This window comes from Candoia aspera, chromosome 4, assembly GCF_035149785.1.
Source record: "Candoia aspera isolate rCanAsp1 chromosome 4, rCanAsp1.hap2, whole genome shotgun sequence".
NCBI classification, from domain to species: domain Eukaryota; kingdom Metazoa; phylum Chordata; class Lepidosauria; order Squamata; family Boidae; genus Candoia; species Candoia aspera.
Window position 1 is genome coordinate 16,535,144 of NC_086156.1, and position 12,964 is coordinate 16,548,107.

Sequence of the window (12,964 nt, forward strand, 5' to 3'; positions counted from 1 at the left end):
GAAGTGTATCTCTGGCCAGGTTGGTGGCCAGTGGAAAACAAAACTGCAGGATCTGCCCGAATCCGATGGGCTTCAGACAGGAAATGTGCCATGGAGACTGTCCTACAGTACTGTAAAGGTAATAACAAATAAAGGGATGTTTGTGTTGGCATCTGCTTCTCAATTCCACGAAAAGGTGCCTATGGTTACACAAATAATAAATTTGAATGTTACTTGTAAGTTCAAAAGGAGTCGTTCACTGACCTAGCACTCTCCAGATGTGTTGGAGAACCCTCAGAATTACCAGCTGAAAATATTGAGAATGCCAGGTTAGGGAGGAACAGATTTGGAGAAGCGGAGGTAGAAAAGAGCTGGATTGGGCAGAAGAGGAAAATGGCTGAACTGCTTAGCAAACTGCAAGACACTCGCAAATTTTTATGCCTTCTAATAGGTCAGTTTCAACACTTAATCTGGTCAGACATGAAGAACTAATTCCGCACAAAGTGCCTATTCCAAACATTTGCACTGCTTAAGCTTTCAGCTTCAGTTCTTTCTGCGTCCTAATCATTTAATGAATGAAATAAAGTGACACTTATGTCACACTGTTAAAGAGCCACAAGATTCTTTGCCACTAGTGCTCCAGAGGAGCAAACGGCTTGTCACTATGAAATGCATGTGTGCGTAGAAATACAAAGCTGTAGAGCCATAAGCACTGAACTGTAGGACCTGGTGTGAATTTTTCTAATGGAATATTCTAAGCAATAACATGAACCAAGCTTTTTCTAGGAAATGATTTTGACCAAAAATGCAAGTAACTCAGGGCAAATGTGCTGAACACAGGACTTAACCTCAAACATATAAATATCAATGAACTGTATTTAACTTCTAGCTGTTCCCTTTTAAAGCGGGTATTCGATGGCATCTTTAGATGGTACTTGACATCAGACCTTTTTTTACGTCTGTGTTTGTAAAACTAGTCCAGATGCATTTGAGACTGGCAATTCAATAGGCTTTGCCTGCATTTGGCTTAGTCAGATTAAGAACAATATCTCAAGAATTCATCACATCACTTATCTTAATGGGTTGTAGATTTTCCTAGTCTAAAGGTAATCCTTCAGTTGTCATAGTCTATTGAATACTTTCCTGAAATTAAAGGCTAGAAACTGAATACTTTATTTGTGATGTTGCAGAGAAAAAGGGGAGAAACATCTTGTGTATAAGAATAAAGATTACAGGCTTTGGAAAAGAGTATACAAACATGGCCAAACATCCTTTGTTGAAATCAATACTAAATTTAATGCCACAGAAATTGGGGTTCAATTTCTCATAATGAAATAAATCATCCCTTTGCAAGTTTGACGTTGCACAGAAGCTTGCCAGAATCAAGATCTAGTCAGATGTTCCATGAACTGAATCTGGACTCCAGAGTAGATTTATGTAGCCACCATTTGCGTTACGGAACACACAATAAATGCTTATAGCTTTACATAAAAGGAAAAGGTGACACAAGAGTCTGAGCTGGATCCAGACTTACATCATGCTTACGGATCACCAAAATTAATGGGACTTAGGTTAATCACACATACTCTAAGTCTGGATTGTAGCAAATGTTATATTTCATATATATTCCATCGCAATGCTATTTTAAGCAAATCCAAGAAAGTAATGTCTACCTGCTCCTTGAAGGCTTCTTTCTAGAAGGATATTTATTCCTTAGCCTCCTTTCTGCCACAAACAACAACCAGAAAGTGACTTGACTCTATGTGCCACACAACTGTGGTGCTGTTAGCGCCCAAAGACATAATAAAGCCTGTCTCTGAGGGAGAGGATTTAATGGCCAAGACATTATTTTAATCTTGCACGATCCTATTGGACTCCCATGAGATGAAATCTTTTAGTTTTGGTGGGACATCACTTTGATTGAATTAGAGAGCATTTGATATACAGGGGTATCTGTAATATAGATACCCAGTTTTTAATGTGCGGATCAGCACCATCCTCTTATGACATTTTAAGATGTACAACAGGAAATCTTTATTGCCTGTACAAGACCATTTTAGTCATGAAAACAGGGTGAAAAGTCTACCAATTTAACTTGTTTTCCCCCCCACAAAGGAAGGCATTTCTTTGAATCAGCTGCTCTTTTGCTCACAGTGCAATGCAAACATTTCCCACAGTCATTCATGAAGCAAAATGTTTCATTCAGTTAACTACTCCAGATGGCAAGGGAGAGAATATGGAGCCAGTCCATTGCTACAAATTTATTCGGAAGCTTTGCTTTAAGTCTTTATCACAAAAGATGGTTTATGTTTGCCACATTATTACAAACTGAGGTTTTTTAAATTTCTACTATTATAAAAGTAGAGCATAGAAGACTGTTTTGAGCCATCTTCAAAAAGCAGGCCAATATTTTTGTATATAAACTGTACATGAACAGAAAAACAAGGCACTATACATTTTTGGGATATCAAATTTGGATTCGGTAGGTTTCCCTAGAAACCCATGTGATAATGCTTTGTTCAGTTTAGCAGCTGAAACAGCTCTGAGACCAATACTTTTGCCATTAAAAAACATTCAAAATGAGAGGAAGAGAGAGAGAGAGACCATAGAATGAGCTGTCGTCCAGAACTATAACACAGTCCAGCTACTTTCCTGGTTCTTTACAGAAGTACTGAAAGTTAATAATACAAATTGCATTGTTAAATACATCCTTCTCCTATGTGTTTATATAAATATAAATCCTTTTTGAAAATCCACAGCTTGAACAAAATAACACTTTACAAAAAGAACATTTTCAAAACCCAAATGACGAGTAGCGTGTGTAGCCAAAGGATCAGTTGCAGCAGTCAGAAAAGGTCCTGCTCAGAGTACAAAGAACATAATTCCTAAGCAGGACCAATACTTTGGAGTTCTTGCCCACAAAATGTCTTCCAAAGATGCATCTCACACATTTCCATTATTGTATGACTTCAGAACAGATAGCATAGCCTAGTGACTTCAGACAGTCTCTTGTTTTGGGGGGTGAAAACTGGCAGGCTACTCAGTCCAAGAGGCGTGGAAAAGGTCAGTGGGTCACCCTCCAGCTCCAGCCCTTGGTTACAACTCTGGCAGCTTCAGAAAAGCCCTTTTGCCTTTTTGAGGTTCACCTGCTTCCAGGAGGGCAGTGCATTGTATTCTTCTCTGGTTAGCTGTAATGCAGACTGAATTCAAAACAAGAAGGCATTGAACATGATTAGAAAGAAAGAATTAAACATGTAAATAAACATGCAAAAGGAATACAAACAGAGAGATAACAGCAAACTACTTCTTTTAGTTTACCTCAAAGTCCTCATTTGAAAGATAGATTTCAAGATTAAGTGGGTCCACTCCCTCGGGAAGAGGCCTTGCTAAGAGATCAGCAAGTGGATACAGCTTTTGGCACAGTTTGGCCAGCACATCTTCTACCAGGATAATCTGATTAGAAGTTTCGGCATCCTGGGGAAGAACCAGAGATCACTGGACAAAATAATCCAAACCGAAACAGAGAAAGGAAAGCAAACTGAACCACACAGTTTCACACTGGGTTTGAATACTTCAAGAAAGCCAGGTGATGGGTATCACCTTTGACCCAGCCAAGCATTCTCTACAGAGAAATCAAGTTATAAAATCCACATTTATTTATTTGGGCCTTCAAGTCAATGTTGATTCTTGGCAACTGCCTGGACTAGTCCCTGTAGTTTTCTTGGCAAGATTTTGGGAAGTGGTTTGCCCTTGTCTTCAACTTCCTAGGGCTGAGATGTAAACTTTATTGTCTAACATACCATTTCCATGTCTTTCTAATTCTCTCATATGCTTCTGGCCCCTGTTCATAGGAACCTGTCTATGCTTCTACCTATTCTCCTGCTATACTTGCTGCCCATAAACTTCATTCCTTCGTACCTATTGATCAGGTGAGCAAATCCTGCTACTCTAGGCCAGGCCTTGCACTGATGTGTTGAGCACCTGTTCAACAACCTGGTTTTCCCCACCTCCAGGTATATCAGATAACAGCTCTTCCAGCTGGGAGTTCTTAGAATTGTAATCCAATATATCTACAGGTTGGGGAAGGTTGTACAGAGTATGTATCCTTTCTTCTATTCACCCTCTCCTTTTATCTCCTTTTAGTTCTAGCCCATTTCCTAGAGATCAGTGGTACAAACATAGTAGATCATTATACACTATTTCCCAATATAAAATGGTTTGGGGGCGTGTCTTTGAGTCAATCTCGACACCTTTCTTGGCAACATTTTCAGAACTAGTACACTATTGCCTTCTTCCTAGGACTGAGAATGACTGGCCCAAGGTCACCCAGCTGGCTTTGTGCCTAAGGTGGGACTAGAACTCACAGTCTCCTGGTTTCTATCCTGGAGCCTTAACCACTACACCAAACTGGTCTCACTATAAATCCCATACTAATTTGGCCACTGTAGCCTTTCTACACCAGTAGTTGTAGTAGTTTGTATTAGGGAGCCCCAGCTGACTTTGAAATCATTACTCTCTCTCTGCCTAACCTGGATCACAGATAGCTGGGATACATAATGTAGCAAAGCTCCAGTGGGACCTGTAGTGTCAAACCACATACAGTAGGGCACAATGAAGGAGGCAAGAATCATACCAAGATCAACAAGAATTTTAATGCAAAAATTAGGGATAAGGACTGCACTAGAAACCTCCAGCCCTCTTTTATTAGTGAGTTCATCAAGGGGAAGTCTCTTTGAAAGTCTTGGATCTCTTCCTCCCAGGCTTTTGGCAACCCAGGCTTAGATACCCTGAGATAAGCTGTTAAAAACGGTGCCATCTGTTGATGGTTTATGTCTAGAGCTCCTCCTGTTTCTTTTTCAGTCTTCTCACAATCTCTCTCACATGTGGTGTGGGAGAAATTTGGCAACTACTAGCCACGTGGAAGATTAGCAGACCAGTGCAAAGCCCGTCACTGACCTTGTACAGAAACATTATGGAGAGTGCAACTATCACAAACCCCAGCTTTTCACAAACAAGAAAGCCATTTCCTAAGAGAGATAAGGAGCAGCTGGTGGCCCATTACCCAACAGGCTCTTAGTCTGTTGTTGTTCTATCACTAAAATATTTCCTTGAGCCCTGGAAAATTAATGAATGGGTAATAAAACCTCAGTTGGAATCCCCCCCCTCCCTATTGTTTTAAACTCACTGCCCTGAAATGCTTCAAGCATCCTATCCAGGTTAACCCTCCCAGCATGATGCTCCAGCATGTCCAAAAGCAGATGGAAAACCAAGACAGATAGAACGGTTCATTTACCATTTCGGTGATTTCAGCAATGTCTTCTCTGTGTTCCCAGCTGGGAAACATATTGGTAAATGTCAGAGGCTCAAGACCAGCATGGATTAGGTAAGATTTAGGAGGCTTCTTCACATTCTTTCCTATACATTAAGAAAAAGTGTTATGCACAAAGTAAATTATAGCTGGTTTTCCCTCTTTAGTATTGTGAATTACGCATGAGCAAAACAAAATAAAACAAAAACCAAATCCTTTCCACTGCAGTAAACATTTCAGACAGAATGATCACAACAGACACTAACACTAAAGAGGTTATATTATTTTACCTATAGTGAGAAGCTTCTTGAGCACCGAGATTGCTTCAGGAGCCTGTCCCCTGCCCAACTTCCCTGAGCATTCAACAGAGAAGTAGAATAGTAGAATAGACCCTTTTCTGTGGAGCATCACAGATATAAGATTCCCATCCGAGAGAAATCTAACCAGTTTTCTCTTCCTGCTTTTGGATGGGGTCTGGTTATTTTTCTGGTCTCTAACAGGATAGGAAAATTCCACAATTACATCAATCTCTCTCCATTTTCTGGACCTGATATGAATTTTAAGAAATAAGTGGCCATTCTAATCTTCTTGGAACATTCTTTGACTGTATGGGTCATTAGGCAAGTTTTAGAGGTCTCTTAAAACTAGTTTCCACAATTATGACTAAGGTAGGTTTCTGGGTTATGCTAATGTCAGCAACAATCCCACAAAATGGGTTCAAGGACTGTATGCCCCATACAGACTATCCATCCTGCTTTAAATAAGCAGAAGCAGGCAAAAAGCCAGGCTTTTCCATACGAGCTCTCCCATCAGTCTTAGCAAACTACTTTCATTCAACCTGTTTGCTCATTCTTGGTTACTAGTCTCAAAAAGGGTATTAGATATCTCCCATTCAAGGGTTCCAGAAACTGATAATGCTAGCCTTCAGTGCCATTCTAGGATCAACCTTGGTATAAAGAAATGCCAAGAACACTAGGCTATTTGTAACCCAGAGCCAATGTCTTAGGTAGATTATTGAAAGAATACTGGATGGTTAGGACTACCGACCAAGATGGAACTCTTCATTAGAAGCACACTCTGCTCCAGCTCACACAGCAACCTAGATCTGGTACATTGTTGCATGTAACTCTGGTCTTGTGTCTTCCAGCATACATTTGCCATTCTCAGAACTTCCAGCCACAATAGTGCAAGGCTGGGAATTAAGGAAATTAAGCTGCCACAAACGTACTCCATGGTCACATTGTTCCTTTGTGTATTTCCCCCAATCCTGCTCCACATCATTAGCAAAATCTACTTTGATGATGCTATTTTCGGCTTCCCATCTCTCCTTCTTCCTGGGCTGCAACAACATCTTTTCTTGGAAATGAGAAGCAGATGCCAACACAAACATCCCTTTATTTGTTATTACCTTTACAGTACTGTAGGACAGTCTCCATGGCACATTTCCTGTCTGAAGCCCATCGGATTCGGGCAGATCCTGCAGTTTTGTTTTCCACTGGCCACCAGCCTTGCCAGAGATACACTTCATGGTGATTGTCAACAAGGAAGAGAACTGCACAGATTAAATCAATGTTACTTCTCAAATGGCACAGGCATTCCACAGACTACACATAGAGATTTCAGATGACACAGAGATAGATATGCACCTAGTCTGCACATCTAGAAGTTCTCCAAAGTACCTGTGCCAAGGCCCCATTTATTTTGGAAACAATATCAAATTGGATCCTGCAGCCCTGTGGCTGCAAGCAATGAAAAGGGGTTGAGAGGATGAACAGCCTCTGCACACTGGCCTGCTTATACAGACATTTTTTGTTACAGTGTAAGCTGCTCTCGTTGCTGACAAACCAGATGCAGGAAATGCCTTGCCCTTCCCAAAGTGGAATAGTGATTTCTTCTCAGATGCCTGAGAAGAAATTCTCACTTCTTTAGAGAAATCCCATTTTGAATGTTGCTGTCAGTCTCAGTTCTCCATATGATTATGGTAAGGATGATGATAAACCATTCACAAATATTGTATGGCACAAAGGCAATGAAAATAGTATTGGCACGCTATTGCACACATATTTCCACTGTTTTCACAATACATCTGAACAAAAGCATCTTTCTAGAGACAAGGAATTTCAGATGTTCAAGTATATGATTTCATGCTGTTATTAACCCTGCCCCTAAATAAGTCCACGTACCTGGCTGAGGAGCTGTATAGAGGTCTTCCTGAAGGAAGGGCATGGAATTCACCACGGAGGGGTCTCTTGCTGGATAAATGTATTCTGTGGCTGAGAATTCACCTGATGAACTTCCAAGGATAAACAGGCGAGGTGTAAAATTAAACTTTCCAGGATCTTTAAGAAAAATAAAATGTTCACTTCAGAAAACTAATTAAATTTGGATTTTACATTTTTTTTCTGCCGAAGTCTGAACAATGGCAATAGGTGAATAACAGGATAAATAATTGGTAATGTTCACGTAAACACTTGCAAGCAGATAATCTGACTGCACTAATTTCATTGTCCTTCTTGCCAAGGAGTAGATGTTACTAACAGATTTCTTAATAACCTAATATGGGTAGCATAAATTGGTTTACTTTCTTTTACGAAACATTAGTCCAAATCCACTCATTCCCACATTGGTTTGCAATTTTTTTCAGGAAACCTCATGAAAACTTACATCTATTTTTGTATATAAATTTCTGTAACATATGCATTTTATATGCTGTTCTCCCTAATGTACTCATTTCCCTCTAATACATTTTTTTGGCCAATTTTTAAATTTGAAATTGAAATCTGTGGAGAACTGCAAAAATTGAACAGTACTTTCTTTCCAATCTGCATATTCACTTGGGTTCAATTAAGACATTTTATATCAAAATATGATCCAATGCATTTTGACCACATTTCTAAATTTCTGAGAGACATTGGTTCCTAAAAAGGTGAATTAGATTTGAAAGATCTTGGCTGTTTTAAAGAGCATCACAAGAAATCCAACCCTAACCCTACCTTGCAACATGCAGTCATAGGCTTTTCGGTCTCTTCTTCCTAAGGCATCCCAGAATCCCAGTGGCTCTGTTCCTTCATCACATTCATGTATTGTCACTTTGCTACTACTGTGCAATCCTGCTTCCAATGGACATCTAAAATGCAGTATCGGGTCATCAGATTCAGAATTAGTGATGCAGCATAAGTCGTACCAAGGACTGATCATTTTGCCAAGAACTCTAAGGAGGATATCAGGGAGTCGCTCTTCCCAAGCTTCATCATTTCTCTTTTCTCTTCTCATAAATGCACATCTGTTCCCTTTTGCAATCTGGGGCTCACTTAACTACATATGCTGTACTGGTCTCCCAATTTAAGGGCAAAAATGCAGTCCTGCTGAATCACTCCCAAGGTCCAACATCCTGCTCCCCAAAGTGATCAATCAGATGCTGTTGCAAAGCCCACAAACTAATCATGAATGCCAGTCTTCTTTGATAATGCCGTATTGACTCTGAATACAGAAGTGCCATAAAATCATCACAACTATTAGGTGTTAATAGACAGTCTTCAGAAATTGGGTCTAATTTGCCTTTAAACCCAGACTGTGAACCCTATAAAGTAATTATTCATTGTATGAAGAAATACATTTTTCTCCACCCAGAATCTACTGCTAATTAATTACCTTGGATAAATGAGTTCCAATTTTAGGGAAGAGGCAGAGAAAAGCTTCACTTAATTCATCTTCTCCACACCATAAGAAATAGACAACTACAAAGCCAAAGTGCTTTAAAGCTGAAAGAGCACTGGACTAAAATTGGGAAGACCAAGGCTCAAATCCCCTTTCAACTGGCTGGAAGACCTTAAGCTAGTCACCACCATTCAGCCTGACCCATTTCATAGGGTTGTTGAGAAATTAAATGGACTATTAAATTCATGTACAGCATAACCATCTTGAATTCCTTGGAGCAATGGCAACAAGTAAAGATTAGGCAGAATGAGATGGCAAGAAATGAAATGGTTTATTGGCCTTTGTTATTTTCAATTTGAATTTGTATGTAGAGATTTCATATCTGTATGCTGATGTGGAAAAAACGTATTTTTGAAGTCAATTTAGAAATCTCTTGCATAAGTAACATAATTTTAAATATTATCCTAGTGCAATGTCACTTTTCATCCACTGCTAGAGTTGATGAGTTCTACAGAAAGCACCTATACAGTAATGGTTCTTCTACTTACTGTTCTTTTATTTTATTGGCTGCTGTTCTTCCTACTTCCTTGGTATGTGGCTGGGCTTTGCAGCCATGCCACAAATAAATAAGGGCTTTGTTGATATTGAGAACAATCATTGAAGTCCTGGACCTCAGGCTGCTACAGTGACAGGCTACTTCAAGCAAGTTCCCTTCAACAGGAACTTCTCCTCGAACACAATACAGTCGCCAATCACCTGCAGGGGGCGTTAAAGACACAGATTTATTATTCACCTGCCAAGTTGGCTTCTGAGTTGATCTACGCATTTCTGCTGGACAACTAAACTTGGCAGGAGCTGTTTGTATAATGAATCTGCATTTTTTCTTGCTTTGCACCTTGGCTCTGTGTATGCAAATTCCACAATGATGATCTCCTAGTCTGAACAAACCATTAGAATGTCATAAAAGTAACGGTTAATATTCAGTAACTTACATTATACTGAATCAAGCATAATGCTACCTAACTCAGCATTGTTTATCCACTGACTGACAGTGGCTTATTCACATTTTTGGAAGGGAACTTTTCCTCGCTTTGAAGTTGGGATTTTTTGGCTGAAAACCATGTGCTATGCTATCAGTCTACTGATCGTCCTTCTCTCCTCTTCATCCTTCAATCCTTTGCTGCTGTGGCTGGTCAGTTACAGAAAAAGGCAACTCTTTCACATATGCTCAAATGTATCAGATCTGCCTAATATTACTTCATTTCCCAGAGCTAACCCCCAGTTTTACAGGTAGTCCTCACTTAGCGACTGACTCATACAGTGACTGTTCACAGTTTTAACGGTGATGAAAAAGTAACTTTGCGACCAATCCTCACATTTACAACCTTCACAGGTCTGTAAAGCAAAGGAAAGCTAAAGTAAGATCGTTAACACAGTCATGGTTTTACTTAGCTGCCACATCACTCAACGACCAAGTTGCTGGTTCCAATTGTGGTTGCTAAATGAGGATTATCTGTAATGGCTACTGAAGTATCATTCAAATCAAATTAAATGGCAAACAGATGAAATTCAGGTTAATTTATCATACAGCATCACTCTCTGTTCAAAATTCAGCACAACTATTGCAACAAGAAGCTATTTTACTCTGTGTATTTTCTTCTTCCTCTTCCCTTCTCCCAGTATGAACAATCATTCCACCTTGAAAACACTGAAGAAAACATGGAGGCTCTTTTCCTTGAAGAACTTGTACCTGAAAAAAAGTGGTAATTGAAAATCACAACACGTTAAGATTTGTGCACAGTAAAATTGACTTGAAGGCAATATATGGACTTTCCTATGTATGCAGGTCAACAGCATGGGCCTCGCACAGAATGTCTGAACTAGGGAAGGTTAACAAAAACCAGGCCTTCTTTAGTGGCAGTCCTGTTAGGTTAGAACACTAACTCCAAGAAAACCCATTAAAGTACTACTTTTGCAGGCCACTCATGAAATATTTGTGTAATCATAAAATATTATCCAACACAATATTATTAATGAATATGTATTAATAATGAGCAAGTTAATTTTCATGCCCTGTTTACATCGCTTCTAGAAGTGCCCAGTTTCTGAGCAGTTATATAAGACTCTTCTGAAAAAGTCTGCTTCTAGGCAGTGAGAACCTGAAGCTTCTTGCCACAGCAAGAAAAAAAATACAAGCAGATACTTTGCCTTTATAGTTATGTTCTCTGGCAACAGGGTTGATCCTACAAAACTATTCTGCACAGGAAGCCGCCTTTTACCAACCCGGGCAATCAGTCTATCTAGGTATGGGTTACAATAAACACGGGATGGCAGTGGTTCTCTACAGCTGCAGTAAGACTTGCTCCTAGCCTTACCAGCCAAAGTTGGCAACTGAACCTGGGATCTTCAGCACAGAAAATATGAGCTCTGTCGTTGATCTGTAGTTCTTCCATACTAAATTGCAGCACAATACCAAGCATGCAAATCCACATGTTCAATGAATTAAGCCTGCCCAACTTGGTGCAAGCTCAGTCAAGAGTTCATATAAAGTTTTTTCAAGCCACAGGATTATTCTTACTATTTATTGTCCTCTGCTCTGAAAATGTAATGTATTATTACTATTTGGTGGGATTTAAGCATAGTTATGTTTCAGGTCTACCTACTTAACTCAAGTGGACTTTAGTCTAGATTAAGTAGCTGCAATGATTTCAGTAGGTCCTCTAAACAAAGCCTGGATCTTGTTTATAAATAAGAAGAGCACTGCTGGCTGACAGGTTTGTCTGGATCACTTCGTGTGTTTGCTGTACCCCCTTCTAATGGCACCTTCACCAGATAGGCTCAGGGAACTTCATACATTTTTCAAGTTTAAACATTACATTGGTCACAATGCTGGAGTCAGTTGAACTGGTCCTTATTCTCTTTGATGAAACTCAAGAACAATGGTGACACAACTGCCATTTATAAAAGATTTTGCCTAAGTTGGGAGTGGGCAACCTTTCGATAGTAGGTACAACTCAGTATTTTTCAGAAGGACTTGAACAAATGGAACAATGAATCTACATCCATGGGGGCGTGTCACCCAGTTCCTGCAGAATTTTTTCTTATTTTTTAAAAAAACATTAAACATCTTTTAAAGCTTCTACTACAGTATAATCTCAAAATGATAGGAAACCATGCTGCTTATCTTTTGCAATTGTGATTGGAAGGGTGCTAAAGAGGATCTGGTGGCCATATGTGGCTCAGAGGCTTCAGACTGCCCATCCTTGGCCAAAGTGAGTTGTATTTTTCCCTTGTGGGGCCCAAAATAGGGAAGAAATTCCCCCTGGGGTTAAATAACCTGCCTTATTACAGATTAGGAGGAAGTTAAAAGTATATTTTTTCCACCTATTAATTTCAACATTGATATTGATCCTTATCTATTTATTATGCGTTTCTTTTCAGGATTGTTTTATTACGATTCTGTAAGCTGCCCTATGCCATTAAAGGATTGAAAGCCTTTACATGTTAGGTGGATTGACAAAATACTCTGTTTGCAAGAGTGAAGCTGGAGACGCCAGACTGGCAGAACCTATCATTTGCTCTGAACTGCTGGGTAGCACAGAACATGGAACACTCTGCCAATCCTTTGCTTTCCTCACCTGAGCACCTCTCTCTTCATCAAGTTCCACAGTCATCAATGCAGAAGTCCCTTTCTCACTGACCGTAGAATGTCTCCCTTGCCAAAAGAAGTACACGCATTTCTCTTTGCCAACGACCCTGGTCTGTAAGTCCCCCTTTTGTCTGCTTCCAACTGCAAAATCAGGACAAAGAAGTTGTAACTTGGAAGGCATATGCTCAACATAGAACTCACATCCAAGGCTAAGCGAACACATATTACATCAAAGCAATTCAATATGCTCCTCAAAAGTACTGGGGGATAAACACTCAGACAGACAAAAGTCTTCTGGAGGTTGACCAGCATCACTTGAAACAAATTCAGTATGATTGTGATATTATGCATGCTCATCATGTCATATTAAA

At 39.7% G+C, this 12,964-nt stretch overlaps 1 protein-coding gene across 8 annotated transcripts in view; it reads right to left on the reverse strand.

Annotated features, from left to right (window-relative positions):
* Window positions 1-1,128: 1,128 nt before the first annotated feature.
* SVIL (supervillin) overlaps window positions 1,129-12,964 on the reverse strand; it is a 100,636-nt gene continuing 88,800 nt past the window's right edge. For all 8 annotated transcript variants that reach the window (XM_063303466.1, XM_063303465.1, XM_063303464.1 and 5 more), the window contains 9 exons: window positions 12,583-12,734; window positions 10,589-10,694; window positions 9,493-9,700; window positions 8,281-8,414; window positions 7,471-7,626; window positions 6,696-6,839; window positions 5,273-5,394; window positions 3,298-3,453; window positions 1,129-3,179 (listed from right to left, as the gene is read on the reverse strand). In XM_063303466.1, coding sequence (XP_063159536.1) covers window positions 3,093-3,179; window positions 3,298-3,453; window positions 5,273-5,394; window positions 6,696-6,839; window positions 7,471-7,626; window positions 8,281-8,414; window positions 9,493-9,700; window positions 10,589-10,694; window positions 12,583-12,734 — 1,265 coding nt within the window. In that variant the 3' untranslated portion in view covers window positions 1,129-3,092. The remainder of the gene's footprint in view (window positions 3,180-3,297; window positions 3,454-5,272; window positions 5,395-6,695; window positions 6,840-7,470; window positions 7,627-8,280; window positions 8,415-9,492; window positions 9,701-10,588; window positions 10,695-12,582; window positions 12,735-12,964) is intronic.